Below are 23,358 nucleotides of genomic sequence, written 5' to 3'. Positions count from 1 at the left end.
ACAACAAGGAGGTTGTTTTAAGGCAGAACTGGTATTGAAGAGGGATGGTGAAGGCTAGAATCGCAGGAATTCTCATTTTGCCTTTCTCCTTTGAATTTTCAAGTAGGGGTAGGGCTAACCATAGAGGGGAGTTACTTGTCCTGAAACAACTGGTGTGGCGAGAACTGGTTGATTTGGGGGAAGCTGAAGTCTGCTTCATGCCCCAGGTAAGATCCCATGGCCGGAAATTTAGCTCGTACAATAGCTAAGAGGCTCTGGGCACAATTACAATGTGGCAGTGCTTCTTTTGACATGTCTTTCCACCTTCCTTTTAAAAAATATTTATTTATTCATTCATTCATTCATTCATTCATTTATTTATACAAGCACTGGGTATAGTCAGAAGTGTGGGAGGGTGAGAGAATTCACCAGGGCCAGAGCGGGGAGCAAAACAGGCAGACTGACGAAACACACTGCTGAGGGGAGCAGCGGGCACAGCAGGAGAGGTCTGCGTGCCATGTGGGACCCTCGCCAGCGGTGGGGGATCGAACCGGCGCTGCAGAGGCTACGGGCAGCTTCGCAGCCCAGCGCTCAACTGCTGCACCACCAGGGGAGGCCCCTTCCTTTAAAAAAAAAAAAAAATTTATGATACAAGAACTAGGGTACAAGCCAGAGGTGCAGGGTGGGAGAGGATTTGCCAAGACAGAGTGGGGAACAGAAGAAGCTATCTGCAGTCTCTGTAGCAGGAGTTTGATCCCAGGCCACCCAGGGAGCTACCCACATGGTGCCCCACCTCCCTTTTTGAAACTATCTTGTTTTGCAACTCTCCTTGACAGCCGGATAGTTCTGGGCCTTCACTGCTTACCCAGCTACAACTGCGACATGCTTATCCACACTCTCCCTAGACCCCGTCCCTCCTTTGTTCTTTTCTTTAGCATTTTTATTTCCTAACATGATATATTTTATTTTTTCTCTGTTTTGGGGCTTATTTTCTCAGAATGTCAGCTCTATGAGAGTAGAAATTTTTGCTATTTTACTTATTTATTGGATTCTTACTGTGAGAACTGACCTTGGCATAGGCGTTCACTAAATATTTCTGAATGAGTGAATGACTGCTATCTATAGATATAGATTTTCTTTTGAATCTAAAATTCAAAGGTTCTCTGTCTACTCCCATATAAACTGTCAATTTTTCCTAGAGGTTTTGAAGTATAACGTTTTATGAAAATTATTCCCCCATTGGGGTAAATTATGCCTAACCTTTCCAAGGGAAAGATTTTCACTGTCCAAAAGGACCTTGGTAACCCAAGAGACTACCTACCAGATGGACTATATTGGGAGAAAGATTTTTGAGTAGGAAGCTTTGCTTTTGACAGCATCTGTTACTTTCAGGCTTTTATTGTCTCTGTCCTCAACTTGTTTGCTAGGAAATGAAATGCAAATAAAAAGGACTGTAACTTCATTATCTTTCCCTATACAAGTGACTCACAACTCATGGAACTTTGTAAAATGGACCATTACTTAACCTGTAAGTTGAATTTGAGAACCTGCTATTGAACACAGATTGCTTTATACCTTTTCTGTTTTGCTCATCATCTTCTATTCCTTCATTTCTTTCCTTCCTTAACCTGGTGGGTATGTAGGACTTTGGAAGGTCAGGGATATTAGCATAGATGTCTTCAATTGATGCTGTAAAATTTACATTAATATAAAATACATTTAGAATATGTTTATAACAATGGGGAGAATTTCAGTGGGTTTATAATAAAAGACATTGAATAAACTGCTCAAAACATACCTTCTAATGGTTCTTCCTTTTCTACCTTCACAGACTATAAGAAAAAAGAAATTCTCTGTGATTAATATAGTTTGAAAAAGAATTCTAAATGTGGATGCACTTTGAAGAATTATAGATTTTTTTGTGGACTCATTTTGGGAGGGAATCATAACCTTCAAATTAATTATTATTAATTAATTAATTGTTGCTCACCCTTATTATGTCTTCTGTTGTTCTCTCAACTGATTTCAATTTCTTTAAAATTGCCTCTTCATTGGTTGAGATTTGTAGTTCCGCCTTTTCGAGATTGTGGATTTCTTTCTCTAGTCTGACAATAAAAAGATACCTTTTACCGATTAAGCCAGTATAAATGCAGTTTCCAAGACTTTCTGTGGAATATCGCTTGTAAGTATCCAGATACTTTCTAAGAATATTGCCACAACTAAACATTTACATTTAGTACTTAATAGGTACCCAACAATTGACTCTGATATAATAATTTTCAATTTAAGTTCTACATTTTTTTGACAAAGGGAATTTTTGGGTAAACTGACCCTTGCCCCATTTTCTTCATTACAGTTAGTAATATTACGTAAAAATGAAATAGCATGAGTTCTTTTATAAAGAGATTTAAGTTTAATACTGAACCAAAAGGAATAGCACATCCAAAGTTACTATGTAGTTTATGACTTTTCTTACCCAAGTCTTCATATGTAATAACTGGAGAAAATATTGCAATACTGTAATACTATAATAATTTTTCTAGCCAGTCAATAACTTACAGTCATAATTATTCAACTTGATATAATGTTAATTTATAAGGTTTAATAAAGAATAAAAGAAATCATGAACTCTCAGAAAATTCTAGTATTCTCCTGTCTGTGCCCTTTCTATTTGATTTTCACAAACATGTCATGAAGTGTCATTTGACTGTAGCTTCCTATTCCTGAGACACAGAGCTAGAGTTCTTGGGTGATTACATTTCAGGGAATTAGGGAGGGCACTGGCTCTGTAGTTGCCCCCCTCTTTTTTTTTAAGATTTATTTATTTATGCATACAAGAGCTGGGGTGTAGGCCAGATGTGCGGGAGGATGAGCTGATTCACCAGAGACAGGGTGGGGAACAGAACAGGCAGACTGACTGAAATACACTGCTGAGGGGAGCAGCGGGCAAGTCAGGAGAGGTCTGCTGCGCCATGTGGATAACTCCCTGGCCAGGGATTGAACTCATGCTGGAGTGGCTGTGGATAGATTCACAGGTTGCGTCTTAACCCCTTGTGCCACCAGGGAGGCCTGCTCCTCTCTTTAGAGAGACCCACTGCTAATGGAATACCATGTGATTCTCATCAGTGCCTTTAGGATAATAAGAATATGAGATTTAAAGTCTGTTAACCTCATCAAGGTGTCTGCTAATGAATGTTTTTGAAGGTTTTTGAAATCCCTGGGTGAAAACTGCATTAATATGAGCTACAGTCAAATGACACTTCATGACATGTTTGTGAAAATCAAATAGAAAACAAACACCCCCTTTTTGTTCTTTGTCACTTAGCTACAGCCAACTCTCAGTTAAATAGGCTAATAAGGAAGCATCTTGGTGCTAATTACCTAGACTCACAAACCTCTGACAGGAGATGCTTACTGATACAGAGCATTTCTTAAAATTCCCACTTCAATGCAAAACGCAGTATCCTATTTTTATGTGTTATTCGATACTTCTGTGTATTATTTATAGACACTAAAAATATCATGAAGAGGTACATGTTAGATATTTGTTGTCTTAGAAAAATATTTTTATAAGATCGGAATACCAGTGACAGTAATGCGATCCCAGCAATAGCTTTTGAGGATAATGAACTGACTTCTACCCAGACTCCTTCATCTACAGGTCAGAACTCAGTGGGCACAATATTAGCCCAGCAGAGAGAGGGGGGTCTGAAAACCTCCAACCAGATAATGCACCATGTTTTTTGATGACTGACTCTTTTCAAGGAATGTAAAAGAAAAATTGCAGCTATGACCTGTAGGGTAAAAGATTACTCAGGCTTTTGCACCATTGGCCTCTGTGGCTATCACCGAGGCTTTGAATGCAGGAGCCACTTGGGAGCATGGGCTCGGGGCATGCAGGCCTGATGGTGGACACCTGGAGTATGGTGTGGGCATGCGTAAGTGGGCACACCTGGGCTTAGAGACAGTATATAAGGGCATCACAGAGGGTAGACAGCAGTGGAGAGACCACGAAGAACATCAAAGCGAGCCCAGAGAGAGTGAAGATTTGCTGGGGACTAGGAGGCCTCCCAGCCTCCTGCCCCCGCTGGCCCTCCTGCCTGTTCCTGGTGGCCTTACTACAAATGGCAAAGCCTGAAAAAGCCACTGAGGGCTCCAGGACTCTACACCTCTGGTGGGATCCATAGAGAACCTGCTCTTTGCCTTGCTGGTGCTACAGACCTTTGTGTATCTAGCAGGGTAAGTCTCAACTGGTCCTCTGCAGCCCCTTCCTCCTGCTCTACCCAAGGATATAAATAGCTGGAGGCATTTGTGTTTGTCACAACCTGAGGAACACTACTGGTATCTAGCAGGTACAAGCTAGGAAGGCTGCTCGACACCTTCCATTGCACAGGCTGGTGCACCCCACCTGCTTATCTGGTCCCAATGTCAGTAGTGCTGAAGTTGAGGAACACTGGGCATCTCTGGCACTGCCTGGTATAGTGCAGGTGCTGGAGACATGCTTTATAGGGAAGTTTCAAAAATCCATCTCGGGCCTCCCTGGTGGCACAGGGGTTAAAGACAGCACTATCAAAATATCGCCAGCCACTGTAGCACAAGTTCAATCCCCAGCAAGCCGGGGAGCTGACTCACATGGTGCAGCAGAACCTCTCCTGTCTCACCCGCTGATCCCCTCAGCAGTATATTTCAGTAGATCCACCTGTTCTGCTCTCCACTCTCTCTGGTGAATCCCCCCCCTACTTCTGGTCTACACCCCAGTTCTTGTATGCATAAATAAATCATTTAAAAATAATAAAATAAAATCCATCTCTCTGATACTTCTTCCTAATTATTTTCTCCCCCCCACTTATCATAATATAGAATCCAAATTTACTGTTTGTTGGATAGAATTTAATCATGCCTATTTTAACTGAAAATTACTTTTCTGGTTATATTGCTTTTCAAGTCTCTTTCTCCCTTGATTTCGTTTTTTCTGTCTCAGTGGTCATAGCTAAAAGGATACTCCACTCTCATTCCAAGTTCAAAAAATATAGGGCTTAAAATAGGAGTTCATAGGGAGTCCTTTTTTGAAGGTTTTTGGGTGAAGAGAAAGATGTAGCATTTAGTATGACATATTGTGTACATACATATGTTTCCCCAATTCTTCACTTATACTGGCTAAATTTATGTAGTCACACATATATTTACACATTCATATAGACTTATCCATGGAGATAAATATCTATCTATATATGGACATACAATTTTAGTTTCACATAGACATGCAAAACTAAATTTTTTCTCCCTGGAAAACTTTTGAGGAGGTTGCTGGGGGCTAATTCTCTAAACTTCACCTGCTTATCTCTCAGCTGATGGGGTAGAATTTCCATAAGCTCTGCCATCCCCATCTTTAGAAGCTATTACCTTTCGTAATGGGAATTGAGCTCTAAGAATTGCTGATTCAGTTTGGTGAGAAACAGGTGGCAGAGAAAGAGAAATAACCTTCTTGGTGCCTCCTGGGTTATTAGGTGGGGCCTGATGGGTGGGTTGGTATTTCTCATAATTTAGGAGAGATGGTGGGCAGGCAGCCTGTGCCAATTTAGATAAGCAGAGTACATGGAAAAGGATTTGTAATGCTATCCATTATTCGGATCTTTCTTCTCCTTGCCTATTTGCTGGGGGAAAAGAGGTTATTTTCCAGTATTCCCTGGGTGAAAGCAGGTAGCTTTCACTTCATGTACTGTTCTAGTAATAACCTCCCTTAATCGTCACGAGATAATGTCTCCCATCCAATTTCAACATGCAATTTTTTGTCTTAGAAAAAGGACAGCAGCACATAAATGCTGGGAGCACCAAAAGGGGTTATTTCAGAAGGCAATTTTTCTGCTGGGAAGGGTCCATTTATTTCTTTCAGTTTTGGGTGGCGTTAACAAGGACTAACAATATGATGGAATTTGCCAATAAGAGCTAAACAGACTGGAACTCAGGAGAATAAGAAATATTAAAAGTGTATGTCCCTTTTGTAGCACTTCACTGTTACAACTGTAACATTTCACATATATTAAGTATTTACCATATACAGGCATTAGATTACTGTGTCTTCACAACAACACCCATGAGGACTGTTACCAGTTCCATTGGACAGATGAACAAGCTGGGCATCTAGAAAGGCATCTGGCCAGAGGTGGACAGGTAACCTCTGGAGAGACAGACTTTGAAATTCAGTCTGAGACAGAGCCTAAGCTTTGAAATCCCTTCTTCTTCTTTTTTTTTTTAAATAATAAATTTTATTTTTATATTCCCCATATAATTGCAACCCCCCCATTCTGACCCCAATCCTTCCCCTCCCCACCCCCCACCCCCCATAGAGTGTCTCTGGTTCATAGTTTTTGTTGATTTTGATTTTCACTTTCTTATAGTTATTCATTTTCCTGGTCCCTTATTTAAGTTTTCTAGATTCCTGCTATGAGTGAGACCATCCGGTATTTTTCTTTTTCTTTTTGGCTTATTTCGCTGAGCATGATCCCTTCCAGCACCATCCATGTTGCTGCAAATGGCATGTGTTTATCTTTTTTGAATGCTGAGTAATATTCCATGGTGTATATGCACCACATCTTCTTGATCCAGTCATCTATTTTTGGGCATTTGGGCTGTTTCCAAAGCTTAGCTATTGTAAATTGAACTCCCTTCTAATTAGCTACTGTGGGAGCAAAACTTTTCAAAATGGTTTTTGGGAACTGACACACATTATCTTGCTCAGTAGTATACTGAAGGATTTCTTCCTTTCTAGGGTAATAAAGACAGTGAAGATTGAAAGCCTAGCAGGGGTCCATCAACATGTAAAGGTGCTGACTCATTACATATAAAGGTAATATTTCGGTCCTAACCTCCTTTGGAGTGATTTTGTTGTACTGGGAATTTCCCTGCTTCCTGGATAGTCATTCTCACCAGGATTAAAGCGCAGACTTTGCTATTTTATTTGTTTATTTTTGCTTTGGCTGCTTGAGTTTGACTTTTGGTAGGAGTTCTTGAGTTCTTAGAACAGTCTTGTTAAGAGTTTGGGGTTTCCTAAGCAAGTGCCACTTTATAGTGAAATTTTCTTTGCTTGCATGTAGACTGTTGAAAGTAATGGAGGCTTTAGGTCTTAAGTATAAAGCTGGTGAATGCAACTTGATTGTAATACTGCAGCTTGAATGTAATCCCCAATGCTATGTTTGAAATTAATTTATGACTGGTTTTGAAAGGACTGATGAATTACTTGTGTCTTGGTAGCCTAAACTCTCTAATTAAAAGTGAGGACTACACCCAAGAGTGTCTGGTGTTTGCTGCTCTGGCATGGTCTGAATCAGAGGTCTTAGAGTCAGGCTGTGCTATTCAATAGTAGAGAGTAATTGATGGAAGTGCTAGGAGCACTTTCCCCGTCCCACCTCCAATTAGACAAAGAAAAGGAATGATCCAGTGTGTTTTTGGAACGCACAACACATAAAGGTGCTGACTCACTACATATAAAGGCTATATTTCGCTCCTTCTTTAGAGTTGAATTCAGCCTTGCATGGTGAGTAATTGTAACTCTTAACTCTTTTCTTGGGTTAGATACTCCTTTCTTCTCCACTGAATCTTGGGGAAACAAGAGGTAGATTGTGGTTTACCTTTATTTTGAGTTTTTTAAAAAGATTTATTTATTTATGCATAAAAGATCTGGGGCACAGGCCAGAGGTGGGGGTGGTGGTAAGAGGATTCACCAGAGAGAGTGGGCAACAGAACAGGCAGATTGACTGAAATACACTGCTGAGGGGAGCTGTGGGCGAGACAGGAGAGGTCTGCTGTGCCATGTGGGTTAGCTCCCTAACTGGGGATCAAACTCATGCCACAGTGGCTGCGGATAGCTTCGTAGTGCTGAGACTTAACTCCCTGCGCCACCAGGGAGGCCCCTAATTTATGAGTTTTTGTGTGAATGTCTACTTTTCTCCCTGGGCTCAACCCATGGAAACAAAGTGAGCCCAAATCAAAGCCAGCACACTTGGCTTAATTACTGCAGCAGTTTTCTCATCTGGGGAAGAAGAATATTATTCACAAAGGGTTTCCTTTAAGAAGGTAGATGAGCTAATATCTGTACGCCTCTAGCACAGAGCTTGACATGGGGGAGTTTCTCAGTAACAATCAGTAACCCCTTTCTCTTCCTAATCAGCCAGGGAGAGGAGAGTCATCTCAGATAACCTCAGTGAAAGAGAAATCCTATCGGGTCCCTTTGGGGATTTGATCTTCAACTTTAATAAAAATGATTTTAGAGTAGAGTAAGCATGGTGCTAACATAGCTTCAGGGGCACATCTGTCCTTAAATACTGTTCTGGACTAAAATCCCAAACAGAGTTACAGTATTAGGATTTTCATAAATTTTGTGGGGATGATGTCTATTTAATACAAGTTATTTATTTGATAAATGTTGTCCTTTTAATGAATGAAAGAACATGCTAATCTGTTTTGACATCCTGCTAATCCCTCCCAAAACCATTCCTCCTGTTCTTTACAATGACAGAAGTTTGATGTGTCTTCCTGATTGTCCTGCTACAGTTTACATTTATCTGACTCCATTGCATGAAAATGATGCCATGTGATAATTGTAGCCAGTAAGATATAACCAGAAATGACTACTGCAATTTTCAGGCCATATCCTTAAAATAGGGCTGTTTGCCCTCCAATTACCTTCTCCATCCTAAATTGGAATGCAGATGTGGGAGATGTGAACTGTCTTTAACCAAAGAGCTGGGGGCATCATTCAAAGGGTAGCAAAGCTACAGACAGAAGGGAACAGGGTCTCTTGACCATCTCATGCAATGTTGCTGTTTCCTTGTGCTTAAATGTCTCCCAGTTAGGATTTTAAGTGTAGGTGAGAAATGAACTTTTTAAAATATTGTTTAAGCCGCTGTTATTATTGAGTCTTTTACAGTATCAAAAACCGATATTTTAACTATTCTATAACCATGTGAGGAATGCATCTTAGTATGACCAATTTTATGAGGTTTCTGTATCATTTATTGATTTTCAGAATTACTCCTTTGTGTCTTATATTTCAGGTAGCCAGTAAAAATCACAAATGAATTAGTCTTTGCTCCCAGTGGTTAAGGAGTTTACATGTTTCTAAATGATATATCAAATCTAACATGGTTTGTGTTGATATTAGCTAGATCATATTGAATAGCTGGTTTGAAGTGAAAAAATAAAGGTCTTTTGCTCTTATATTTTAATCATAACTTTTCTGGCAGTGCAGTGGATGTGATTAACTCCACCTATTTGATGACTTTAATCAGGTAATATCAACTGCAGTGAGTTGGTTATATATTATGGGCAGAAAAATTACTACTATTGTGTCAACAGTTAAGGATATTTTATCTTTACAGATAATTTTGTCAATGGTAGTGTCAAACTCTATTTCTTCAATAAAAATGAGAGTATGCAGACTAGTAGAAGGTAGACTGTTGGTTTTAATTTGAAAGTCAAGCCTGTAATTTTATCCAATGTTTTACAAACTTTTATTAAGTACCTACTGTATGTCTTATTTACCAAATTCCAAATGAAAGTATATAAAAAAAGATGAATATTTCTATGCTGAAACATAAGACAAAAATTGCCTTATAATCAGCATTTGCCAAAGGGCATGTGTATAAGGAGCTCTAACCTACCAGGGCAAACAATCACATGCCATGGGTAAGCCTGCCAGAGAATTAAAGGGCATTTGGCATACAGCAAACACTAAGTTTGCCTTGAGCCAGATCTACTGCCTGTAATCCTGAGCATTTAAGAATAGAAGGACCAACACAGCACAGTAGCATCAAGATAACTAGAGGCAGAGAACTAGCTCAACAGTGACACTGAACAAGTTTCAGTCTGTCCTGGTAATTGGGAACAGAGCAGATGTTTAGAAAGCTGAATAATTCATAGTTACAAGGGAGCAGCTTTTGCATGGGTGGGTCTCATCTCCTAATATAACTTTGTAAATATTAATAATAATCTTATGGGCAGCAGATGATTTGAATCTGCTATGTAGATAAGGTAATGTTAGTAGAGAATGATTTAGCAGGAAAAAAAAAAACCCTTTTCATCAGAATAATTTGTAAATTAAGGATATCATTTGCCATGAAATGTAAACCAAACTGATTTCCAGAGTATCTGCCACTTTTTTTGTGCAAATTCCAAATGTAATTTTCAAATGAATGCAAATAAATGCACACCCTAGAGTTTGGTGTGGTATGGTAAATTGGTTAGTCATGGGCTTCTCAAATGCTCTGGCAAGACAGAAGCTGGGTGCAAGGTTTTAATTAGGGCCTGTAGAAAACCTTGTAGTACATGCCAAGCACTTACTAAGAGCTAAGAAATTTTAATAATAATTCAAGTTGACTTCTACATTGGTGAGTTTCCTAAACGATCTTCAAATATCGATGTAGCCAGGATATGGCAAGTTAACTGCAGATGTGTTCATTCATGAGTTTGAGAAACATTTTTTTTCCAAGGAAAAAAGTTGTAAGGGAAAAATATTTTCAGTGAAAAAATGATTTGTAACCATATAATCAAATGGCAAAACATTCAGTGATGTATACAGCCATTCAGAAAGGCTTGCTGGCTTTGTGTGTTGTAACCCTTAGCATTTATCCCTAACGGTCTTATAGAGCAACCACTGTATTTTCTCCTTTCTATCCTCTGTATTTCTGCTTTCCTTCTAATGTTAATTGCTCATATTTTAATTCTGAGAACAAGACTCTATTATTTGAAGATCAACAAATATAAATTCCAACCTTAATATAATGTGGAATAACCCACATGGACCAGTTAGCCTTGGGTGGTCTCTGTGATCTTTCCCTTTGGCAGACAAAAGAGGCATTGCAAGAGGTGGTATGGAATTTTTCTGAGCAGATTAAGTTAATTATAGGAAGGGGACACTTCCCTGGGGAATGGGGAAGGCTGGGCTCTGTGGCAGAACAGTCCCTTTCTCTAATGAAGGAGTCTATCCTTGACCATTCTTCCTTTGTGATCACCACCTAGACAATGGATACGTGAAACCATCTTTCTGGATGAAAAATCCTTTTTTTCCTTCTTTTACTTATGTTAATAGAGCCAAAAATGGAAGACTGCTAATAGTCTTAAATTCGCGTTTCAAGTTACAGAATGTTGTTTTGAATGAGCTAATTAATGTAAAAGCACTTTTAAAAATTGAAGAATCTGAAGAGATATAAACATAAATACAAACTTGCTTTGAGGAGCTTATCATTTTCAACTCTCCTCTAGAAGACCAAAGATTTACTTACATGTGGAAGTGTCTCAACCAATTTTTAGTGAACTGAATCAAGAATAAGCAGGGGAGGTGGATTAGACTTCTGTCAGAGAATTATACTCAGAATAATGCTTAGTCCATAATAGGAGCTCCATAAAGGGTAGCTGTTATATTGAGGAGGGGTTTTGGGAAGGTACTCAGATGTTAATCTAATTTACCTTCCAGCCTATGGTGGTGGGGGGAGTGTTTGTTTTGGATAACCATTTGACTCTTGTTTCTGCTAAGATGTAGATGAGATTGTTAGGTATGAGCAAGAGGAAACTCTGGAAGTGGGGATAAGGGAATAGAGCATATGAAGGAGAGAGAGAGGTGAGAGTAAGGTGAGGTGTCAGAACATGCCACAACAATTGCTTCAAAAACCAGGGGTGCCACTGCCAGCTAAATTTGCTCTTGACTTTGAGTCAAGGTATACTCAGATAGCTGGGAATTTTTAAAATAAGTTCAAGACTTTCCTTTTTAATTTATTTGTACTTTAGTCATTGTTTAATCTTCAGTTGGTCTCCTGAAATAGGTGGTATTTTCAAATCATCCATCTACCTGTGTATTCATCACTCATTTTCCATTATTTATTCATTCATTTACTGAGCAATGTATCCACAAGTATTTCTACTATGTCCTAAGTGTTGTATTAGGTATTGTGTTTTTGAGGGGAGAATAGAGTTCTTCCTTTATTGATGGAAATGCAGTTTACTGAGCTCCTTTTATTAAATTGAAAAGGCTCCTGAATTAAAAATAGTCATAATATCTGGGAAATTAAAAATAACAACAGATGAACTATTGAAAATCTGGTTAACCAATTAGTCAAATATGGAGAGTGAAAAACATGCTTGGAATGATTTTAACTCATAATTGAATCAGAATAATTTCTTGACTGTTTCTAGGCAACAGCAAATTTAAGAAGAAGAAACAAATGGTGTTTTTTTTCCTTATTTTGCCTGTTTCTCTTTTCTGTTCTGTCTTATGTTGTCAAGAAAGAGCAGCTTGTCTACCTCTCTGCCATGTGATGTTGGATATGACTGGTTGGGTCTGAGCAGGAAGACAATAGAATGTGATATTTTCATGCACCATGAGTAGCTTGTGCTTGATAAGTCACAGGTATATAAGCGCATTATGAATGGGTTAAAATTAAATAGAAATCATGAGCTAACCTTTGATAAACTATAACCAGCAACAAAAAACCTTTATATTTTTCCATTACTGCTTTAGGTTCCTTTTTAAAGCTGAATCTCATCCTTTATTTTTTGAGTTAACTGCGTAGATCCTGGCTTTCTAGGAGATTGTCAGAATGTACTTTCTAGAATGCAATCTCCATTGTGCAGGAATTTCCATTAAGTTCTGTAGGATGGTTATAGGTGTGGTTATGGCCTACTCTTCCACTTTCTCATGACAGTCACCAAGAAATCCAATGCTTCGTGTGCACCTCTGTCCACTAGCAACATAGGCAGAAGGTATAGGTAAATATTTGGAGACAAATGAAAGGTCACAGGAAGGCTGAGGGTCAGAAGGGCGCTTTGGAATCTTAAAAGAAAATCCTTGCTAGAGAACATTTAATCATATGTAGCTAATGCTTCTCGAAGGGAATACTGTGTATGTGTATCTTTCTCCTTGGCAGTTAACCTTTTGTGTTTTATGCTTATGACATTTCTGTCAGGCTCTCTGAGTGCTCCAATTACAGTCAGAGGTCTTTGGAAACATTCCAAGAAGTAGCAAGTATCTGGAGGGGAGTGTGATGGACGGCAGTTTGGCAGAGAGAGTCATGGAGAACTGCAGGGCAGTTAGATAGGAAGGAGAGTCCAGGCAACGAACAGCATAGCTCTTGGGATGCTTCTGATGATCTTGGGGTGTTGTTTTGGATGGAGGAAAGCAATGGAAGTAACAGAATAGAATTTCTAAGTAAGCCCGTAAATGTATGCATTGGATGTTGGAACTGAGCAGTGGCTGCTGGGTTTGCACGTGTACCAACAGTCAGGATGCAAACGCTTCAGTGGTCACGGTAAGAGCAGGCTCATTTGTGAAGCAAATTGAAACTCTATTTAAGCAAAGTGATTCAGAAGGAGGTGTTCAATATAGCTTTCCTCCCGGCAACATTTCCTCCTAAGATATTAATCAGGAAACCAGGCAAAATACTCCATAATATTGTTCCTAAGCTAAGAATGTGACTCAAGGACAAAAACCATGGAAACCCACTTATTTTCTGAAATGTTCCTTCTCTTTGGAAGAAAAGATGAGAGGATGAATAAGGACATTTGCTTTACTTAAAGGTTATGTGTGAGTCAGGGAAACTCTGAGTGGTTTTTAATGTGGTAAAATGGTGACATGAACATCTCGATAAAATGAGGCCTGTAAGAGTGAAATCAAGATAGATTGGAAGTAAAAAATGCTGCAAAATCCTGTAAGCATTTATATGATTTAATTTTCCTACTGTTTTTCTGCAGGATTTTAGTCACAATTTTATTTTTATGATTAGTACTTTTAATTTGATTTTAATGCCTGGTACTCAGTTTTTTAGCTGTCTGACTTGAGGCAAGTTAACCTCTATCAATGTCAATTTTCTCGTCTGTTAAATGCTGTTTACCTCAGAAGGTAGCTATGAGAATTCAATGAAATAATATGTGGAGTGCTTAGCACAGTGTCTGGTCAATAACAAATGTTCTGTAAAAATTAATCTCTGTTATTAGCATTTTGGTCTTCAAGCCATAAAGAAAATCCATAGATTATTCTCAAATGAAAGTATCTTAGTTGTATGATGATCTCAGTTTCTTCAAAGAAATAAGGAAATCTTGGCATAAAGAAATGAGAGATCTTGGCTAACTAATGAAGACTGTTGGATAAAGCTTTAGGCAGTGTCCTTCTTTGAGTTATTTTTGATTCTTAATAAGGAGTAGTATCCAATAGTTTTTGAACACCTCCCATGTGTCAGGCATGAAAGTTGATGTACACATAGCAGTCCTATGAAGTGGCTGTAGCTGTGCCACTACTACAGACAAGGAAACCAACCAAGGGCTGAAAAGATGAACATGGCCAAACTTAAGTACTGTGGTGGACAGACAGGGTTTGAAATGCCAAAGGCCTTGCTCTTTCAGTTCATCATACAAAACTGTGGAAGTAGAAGGGATGGAACGTCACAGGGAAAGTTTGGCCCTGTTGCAGCCTCTGAGGTAATAGCAATATTTCTATTTTGATATTCCTATTAAAGCCTTATCCTCTTGCTGAGAGGCCTGGCAGATGGCAAATGTCACTCTTGAGCAGACACCAAAGTCAAGTGATAAATCACTTTCCCTGTTCAGGGAAGAAGGATGGCTTGGCCTGGTTCAACTTCATTAGTTGGTTTGGTTGCTATTCAGAACTAACTGGAAAATATACTGTATTGAGCTGCTAAGGAAAAGCTTCTTGAGCACTGTGAGTAGTTGCTTAGGGCAAAGATTGAATTTAGAAACGTGTAACTGATTATTTAGCAGCTTTAGGAATATCTGGGGAGGAAGTGCTCAGTTATCAGGTAAAGCTATGTTGGCTGCGGGATTTCTGTAGAGCTGGGCAGTAGTAGAGGCTGCTTAATACAAAGCATGGACATGTTTTATCTCTGAATGTTGCTTTAGCACATTGTTTCCTGAACATGTTTAACAAAATAATCATGCCTTTGTGGGCCACAATGATGCAAATCCTTACTATTTGCAAATACATCTTTTTTGGACCATTTCTTAAACTAAGCAGTTTGTTGTTAGGTGTTTTACTATATCCAGAACATTTACACTTGCAGGAATCTTTTAATTTTACTGCAGGAGAAAATTGAATCTGACATGCTTTTGAGCCTCACGTCTACCCTTCACAGGCTGTGTGACCTTAATTAAGTCTCTTATCTTCTCTGAGCCTATTGCCTCATTTATGAAATGGAGGTGTCATGCTTCCTTTCTAGGACTGCTGTGAGTGATAAATAACAATGTAAGTGCAAGTTCCTTGTAAATTGCTCTAGGCCATTTAAAAAATGAACCATATTGTTGTTATTATTTACATTTGGGGATTAAAATCATTTGGTTAACGGCATCCTGAAGATATAAAATAAATTGGTAGTAAGATGACAACTTTGCACATTGAACAGACATGTAATTGGTAATTGAACAAAGACATTAGGAGGCCAGGGAAGAAGATACCAAGTGCAGTGTGCTGTTTGGAGAAGAGAGAACCAAGAACTTGCTGCCAAGACTTTCTCTAGGAGTTAAGAGTTTTTCAGTCCAGAGGGGTTGCTATGGGTGGTTATTTAATAGGCAGCACAGAGCAGTCAAATGCATTAGTCTCTGATCTGTTACTCCTTCCTTGTGTGAATTCTTTACTCTCTGCAGAAAATGAAGATAATAATAGTTGCCTTGCAGGGTTATGGAGATTAAATGGGATGATGTTTATAAAGTGCCTGCATGTAATATGGCTCAGTAAATATCTTTCTCTTCCTTTTTTTTTTTTTTTTTTTGTTGTTGTTGTGTCACATAGGAGCTTTAACTAGGCGAGCTGCTATCAATTCCACTTGAAGCTCATGTGCTCCTTAGAGCATTCAGGCAAGACCTGAAAGTCATCAGTAGGTCCAGGTTTCTGTGGGATTACTCAGAATGCTGCCCAGACTTTCTAATGGAGTTTGAGTGTATGTTGCCACTTCGATTATCATCAGATACAGAGAAAGTTGTAGGTGTTTAGTATTTGGAGAGACTCTAAGGAGGGGACTTGAAGGAAGCAAGTCCAGGGATTAAGTCTAGCACATCTGCGGAGATACCAGCTCTGCATTGAGGAATGAGGAAAGTAATCGGCTAAGGCAGATGTTGGTAAAAAGCTCTTGCTAAAGGAGGCCTTAACAGAATCAAGTTTCCCAAATTGTAGAGTTGATTTTTTGAGTGTTTGTATCTGTCATTCAGAAGCACTTCAAATCTTTGAGCAAACAACTGAGAAATTTATAAATGTAAAAGTATATCACATGAACTTTTAAAGAATTATTACTTAAAAACCACCTAAATAAGCCTGAGTAGTCAATGATTTTTCACTATTAAATATAGAAGTGCAGATAATTAAGTAAATAAAATGGAAATTGCTTGAAAAAAGGAAGTTTTTTTTTTTCCCCCTGTCAATTTTAAGCCTGATGCCATCAGTTTGTATGATATGGTAAAGATAAAATATGGTCCTACCACCACGATTGGATATTTTTATCTTCTAGGCCTTTCTTATAATTTTCACTAAACATAAAAATTTGCAGGGAGTGAGGTTTTGAACGTTAACTGTGTTTCCAAGATACATGTTTTAAATGATTGTCATTATTTGTCCCAGCAGAAATTCCATCTTCTTTCTACATAGGTTACAAAATGCTTCTGACATTCTCCATATCTCTTTCTTCCAGGCTATCAATATTTTGTGATAATACTAATAATACCATCTTATCTTTGCACTTTGTAATTTTTCCATGTCTGTCACATCATTTTAAGTCAAGGCAATTTAAAAACTTTATGGGTATATCAGAAGTTGCTGACTACTATGTACGATGGGGAGGGAAGGGCATGGAGAAGTGAAGGCAACGACTGTGATCAAAGAGGAAATAGAAGAGGGAGAATGTTATGGAGTACTTCTAGAGTGTCTGCTCTTCCAAAATATCATGGTGGTGACTGGGGAGGGCCTGGGAGAGGGGTGATGGTGTAAAATTCCCTTAAAACTGTTAATTGGTGGCCTCCATGGTGGCACAAGGGGTTAAGACACAGCATTATGAAGCTATTGGCAGCCACTGCAGCACAAGTTCCATCCCAGGTCAGGGAGCTACCCACATGGCACAGCAGACCTCTCCTGACTCGCCCGCTGCTCCCCTCTGCAGTGTATTTCAGTCAATCTGCCTGTTCTGTTCCCTACTCAATCTCTGGTGAATCCTCTCACCCCCTGCATCTCTGGCCTGCACCCTAGCTCTTGTATGCATAAATAAATAAATCTTAAAAAAAAAAAAAACCTGTTTTCTGTCCTAAGTGCGAGTGGGGTTGGGGTTGTGAACTCTTATAATCACTGTTTGGTGTCAGGTAAGTACTAGCAGCTTAACATATATATATATATATATATATATATATATATATATATTTAATCTGCTCATCTCTAAAAGATCAATAATGCTACTACCATTTCGTAGATGAGGAAATAAGATCAGAGAGCTGCAGGTAAGTCACCAGTATGTATTTTAAAAATAAGTCTTGTGTTGCTGTGCATAGGTGACACAGTAAAATTTCAGATGTTGCCTGCTGCTGTATTTCCTCAGTCTTTATTAGAAATCCAACTGGAAGATCTGATTGTCCTGTCAGAATGAGGATTAGTCTTGCACATACAACATGGAACAAAGTCAAAAAGCAAAGGTAGACATGGAGTATCTGTGAGGTCCATACCTGAGGATACTTTGTTCTAGAAGCTGAATCTGGTGGTGGTCTTGTTGATTTTGCTTCTTCATCTCTTCCTGTTCATTTCCGCTGCTGATTCCATCTAGAAGCCATTTCTCCCTCAAGGCCTTTTTCTGATACCAGGAAACAAAAAGATAAGTTCTTATATCAATTAACAATTTTGAACATCTCTGTCTGCTTTCAAATCTTATGAATTTCAATCGTGCATATAGTAAAGAGAAATCACTTTCTCTCACTGCCTTACCAGACTTTGTTGTCCCCCTTCCAAAGCCAGTTATGTATCTACTTTGTATTTTGTCCTCGAGGTCTAGTTTAATCCCCTTCTTCTCTATGATGCCCTCTGTCTTGCAGCCTCTGCCCCAGCCCTCTCCTGACCCTCAGAGAACTCTTCAGTTAGGCAGCTCTGTGTGTTTGCACACACCACACTGCCTGTCTGTAGCGAGAGGGCCCTCATCATGTGATCTTCACTGTAATTTGTTTGACGGGTGGATGTCTATCTTGTGTCCTTAACAAAGTAAAATGTTCCTTAAAGCCACTTTGATATTTGCGTTTGCAAAGTATTCATTCACCAATTATTCCCTGGAAACGGCCTGTGTGAAAAATGGTGAGAAGTGAGAGGATTTGTCACCACTAAGACTACTTCGATAGCTGTTTTTGCTGCCTGCAACAAACGCAAAAATGATTTCTACCTTTACGACAAAAGCTGAAAAGCCAGCACAGTGGAAGCATCTGCTTTGTGGCAGCATGTGCTGCCTGCTGAGGCCACTCATGAAAGCAAAGTGGCTTAACTAGAATTTTCGAAAACAGGAGGATGACTGTACTGCAATTTTCAGTTTGAGTTTCTCTTTTACTTGAAGAAAAGTCACTTTCTGCCATTGCAAATTATTTGCAACGGGGAATGGACTGTGTCTAATACGGTGAGAAACTGAGGGATTCATCATTGCTTATATCGTCTTACAAGAAATGCTGAAAGTTCTTCAAGCTGAAACCAAAGGATGCTAACCAAGGGCATGAAAACACAGCACCCCAGAGAAGGTAAGTGGGTAGTCAGGTTCAGAAAACCATAGAGACGGGCTTCCTTGGTGGTGCAGGTGGTTGAGCACAGTGCTATGAAGCTGTCTGCAGCCTCTGTAGCATGGGTTCAATTCCTGGCCGGCCAGGGAGCTACCCACATGGCACAGAAGACATCTCCTGGCTCGCCTGCTACTCCCCTCAGCAGTGTATTTCAGTCAGTCTGCCTGTTCTGTTCCTGCTCTCTCTCTCTGGTGAATCCTCTCACGCTCCCGCACATCTGGCCTGTACCCCGGTTCTTGTATGCATGAATAAATAAGTTTTTTAAAAAAATGAAAACCCTGGGGCCTCCCCGGTGGCGCAGCGGTTGAGCGCTGGGTTGCGAAGCTGCCTGCGGCCTCTGCGGCGCCGGTTCGATCCCCGGCTGCTCCCTGACCACCGGAGGAGGGTCCCACATGGCGCGCAGACCTCTCCTGCCGCCCGCTGCTCCCCTCAGCAGTGTACTTCGGTCCTTCTGCCTGCTCTGCTCCCCGCTCTGGCTCTGGTGAATTCTCTCACCCTCCCGCGCTTCTGACTATACCCAGTGCATGTATAAACAAAACAAACAAACAAACAAATATAATAAATAAATAAATAAAAACATGCCTCTAAAAAAAAAAAAAATGAAAACCCTGGAGCTGTGACATGATGATGATCAACTACTTTATAGTAAAGGTTAAAGAACAAAAGTACTGGGGCTCCTCATGGCCTAGGGGTTGTCTCTCCATCCTCACAGCTATGGCCTGAGTTCAGCCCCCGGCCAGGGAGCTAACCCACATATGTGCAGCAGACCTCTCCTGTCTCACCTCACTCCCCTTAGCAGTGTATTTCAATAGATCTCTTTGTTCTGCTCCCCACTCTGTCTCTGGTGGTTCCTATGAGCCCCACATCCCCGTGCCTCTGGCCTGCACCCCAGCTCATCTGTGCAAAAAAAAAAAACAAAAACAAACAACACCTCCCCCCCACAAAAGTCTTTATGATGCATTTATTCTCAAATAGTATTGATGGGTCAATCTACATGACAGTGACTTTGGGAGCCCCATGTCACCCCTCCATGTGAACACAAGCTTCACTCACCCTGCACCGAAGCTCCAGTGTTGATATCCTTTCCTCTCCTCTCCCCTACTCCCCTCTGGCGACCACTATTTTTCAGAGACTAAGAATTATTTTTGTTGTGTTTTGTCAGTTTGTTTTCTATGGTTATTTATATTCTGCAAAAAAAATGAAGCCATCCGCTAACTGTCTTTTACTTAAAGGACAAAAGTATTAAAAATAGCTATAGCTTCAATAATATGTCAATGGATAAAATGGCAAGAGGAAAATGGGAACTTTATTTTCTGGAATTTCTCTAACATGGCAACAAAAATGAGAGCAAGTCAGAATTTTTTTGGCCTTTTTTAGAAGGCTATTCTAGTGAATATCCCTGGAAATAAATATCTCTGAGTTTAAAAATTAAATAAGGTTGATGATGCTAAATAATTACCAACGAAGGTTTATTTTGACTAAGGCAGTGGTTTTCAAGCCATTAAAAAATGTTACACTGATTAAAATTCTACCCAATATTAATTTATAATTTGTACACTAGATAAAACTGCTCTCATGGAAGCAGTGAGGGCTCCTGGAAGTCTGAATTTTCCCAGAACACAATTTCAAACTGTTATAGAGCAGCCCCGATATTAAACGGGTTCCTGGCTGTGGGTCCTCACCCGCGCGCTTTAAAGGGACTTATGAATACTCTACTACAGACACACGCAAAAGGGTTAATAAAAGGTTTATTTACAAGAGAAAAAGAAAATAAGGAAAAGGTACAACTCAGGGAGAAAATAGGGAAATAAAGTCTTTAATGCGTCCTACCCGATCCGACGACCTGGAAACCCAAAGTCACTCTCAGAGCTGGCCGGACGCTGCAAGCTGGCCGAGAGCCCAAAATGGAGAGCCCCCCAAAGCCCACGTGTCTGCCTTTTGTATCCACCTGGCTGCTTAACCCCACCCTCAGGTCCCAGCCACCTTCCCTTTGGTGGTGATGGGATTTGGGGTTCCCAGTGTCTTTGGCTTTGACCTGGGGTGGGGGTGGAGTCCACAAAGCCTATATGGAATTTGCTTTGGGACATCCTTTTCCCCCTAACAAAACCACTAGAGTAAGTAACAGCCTCACCCCATGTCATCATCTGTGCTGGCCTTTTCTGAATCTCAAGCATTTGCTGGTGGACAACACCACAAAAAGAGGGGTTTTTGTTGCTTCAGTTTGTAGCCAGAGATTGTTTCTTCACACCCCTTAATTACAGCTATTCAGCTGTTGTAAAAATATTTTCCCACAGTACAGTAAATATTATTAACAGAGGTCAAGCTTTAGTTCCTGAGGTCAAAGATGCCAATAAAATCTAAGTATATCAGCATTTTAAGAATTTACCTTGATTTTTAATTTATTTTTTATTTGATGGACTAGGATGATAATCATACTAAAGAAGACAGATGACAACTATCAAAGTAAATTACAGCCCTTATAAACCACCTACAAGGGTAGTTCCAGTCAATTATGTCCATATCACTGTAAAACACTCAGCTGGTATGGTTTTACAATGTTGAGTAGCAGAGGGCAGATGATTCAAGTGATAAGATCAAGTTAAGTGATCAGGGAGTAGGGTCTTTGAACTTTGTCCAGTTAGGAATGGGAATAATTTTAATTTTAGCCTTTATAATTTTGTTCATAATTCATGAATAGTTGCTGAAATCTGAGTGAGAACTTTTTGCATCTAGATATAAAATATACAATTTGGACGTGCAACAAAAATGACACATACAACCACATAATAATTAAAACATAATTCACAGTATACACTTGTGCTTTTTTGTTAAACTTGTTTATTGAGGTGACATTGTTTATAACAGTGTATGTTTTAGGTGTAGAGTTTCATATAGTGTTCATCACACCAGACCCGAGACTTGTGCTTTATGTATGTATGGCTAATGAATATAATAAAATCTATTTCACAAATAGTTCAAAATGATATTAAGTAAATAGATATAAGTGACATATGGGTAATAGAGATTTTGGCAGTTTTTAGGGACGGGGTTTTTCTGAAATACTTGTATCTTGTACACAGCAGTTAGAGTAGACTTTATGAAAAAGTTAATTTTTCATACCTTCAATTAAATGGACTTGCAGGAAAGACATTTTCTAGTTTGAGTGAATTTTGTGTTTCTTGGTGACATCAGATAATAGTCATGTCACCAGGCAAGGAAATCCATAATGCACAAATCTCAGACATGTTGGAATATTAGGATGCTAACTCTGTCGTAAGGGCTCTCTTTCCAGCACCTCATCAGTATGAGTGTCAGTTTCTGGAGCTAAGGAATATTAGAGTGTATCCCTACAGCAACTTTAAAATATGTGCACTATTGATACAGAGAGACCACTTTGTAAATGTATGTTATGTTGTTTAAAGTGGGTCATAAAAGTATAATGAAATAGTTTGCAATTAGAAAAGTGGTGAGAAGGGAACGTAACTGGAATCGATTTTTAAAATACTTCTGCACATTTTTGAACTGTTTTGGAAATAGAACTATTGCTGTTTAGTGCAGTCAACTATTTTCTGAAAAGCTTGGCAGAATAGTGCTTTTTTGAAACAGCTACTTTTTACTCTATTTCCTTTGCAGTTAAAGCCTTGCATATAGTGTTCATCACCCTGTAACTGTCACTATGAGTTTGCTTCAGTTACCTTTTTAAGGGCACAGATCAACCTTTATATTCTTAATCCATTATTGCATTGCACATAATAGATACTTAATATTTATTGACTTAAATGCCCTATTTCTTTAAATGTATACCTGTATAAATTCTACTGATCTGATAAAATTCCACTTAAATCGCACATCTTTAATATTAGAGACTTCTTTAACCACCCAAAGAATTACTGCTTATACCATATTAAAAATAATCATTTCTTATTTAATATTGAATTTCCCACTAGCTTGCAGGCCGAAGGGCTACAACACTCCAGGACCACAACTAGTCTCTATGGCATAAATATGTAGATTAGGAAGAGATACATTTCCCCATCCCACCCCTTTGGGCCAGTGCACAGCTTAGGAAGGTGGATAACACCTTTCTGAAGAGAAAAAGAAACTTCTTCCTCCAGAGAGAAGCAGCCCCATACCACGGTGCATGGTTCCAAGGCAGTAAGGGCAGGATTTTTGCACCACTCTTAGGCATCTTTGTGCAGCACACAACCTGCACAACTGTGTACAGCAGTCCGGAACATAACACATGTTTTGATTGGACAGGGTTAGAGGAGAGCTCCTGAGTTCCAGAGAACAAACCTATTGGGAAGATCATATATTACTTTTTGGACTATATTTGGCAAGTGTTGAAAATGAGGTCCCACTTCAGAAATGGGCCTTTCAACGAGCCAGAACTTTCCTTTGTGAAACTTTCTTTCTGGAATGATCAGAGATGCTATTTGAACTCTTCTGAGCCTCCCTGGTGGTACAGGGGTTAAAGTCTTAGTGCTGTCAAGCTATCACCAGCCACTGTGGCCTGAGTTCAATCCCCCACCAGGGAGCTAACCAACATGACACAGCAGACCTTTCCTGTCTTGCCCGCTGCTCCCCTCAGCAGTG

At 39.5% G+C, this 23,358-nt stretch overlaps 1 protein-coding gene across 1 annotated transcript in view; it reads right to left on the bottom strand.

Moving 5' to 3' along the window:
- The window catches only part of PALMD (palmdelphin), a gene marked incomplete at its 3' end in the record, with an annotated part of 44,116 nt that overhangs the window by 6,000 nt on the left and 14,758 nt on the right, over positions 1-23,358 (bottom strand). Inside the window, exons 3-6 of the mRNA XM_084243780.1 lie at positions 17,677-17,801; positions 1,970-2,084; positions 1,778-1,811; positions 1,555-1,668 (exon numbers count right to left, since the gene is read on the bottom strand). Of these exons, the coding sequence (XP_084099906.1) occupies positions 1,555-1,668; positions 1,778-1,811; positions 1,970-2,084; positions 17,677-17,801 (388 nt within the window). The remainder of the gene's footprint in view (positions 1-1,554; positions 1,669-1,777; positions 1,812-1,969; positions 2,085-17,676; positions 17,802-23,358) is intronic.

The sequence above is a fragment of the Talpa europaea genome, assembly GCF_964194135.1.
Source record: "Talpa europaea genome assembly, chromosome: 9".
Lineage (NCBI taxonomy): Eukaryota > Metazoa > Chordata > Mammalia > Eulipotyphla > Talpidae > Talpa > Talpa europaea.
Note: the sequence above shows the minus strand (reverse complement) of the source record. Positions and strands in the feature narration are given on the sequence as shown.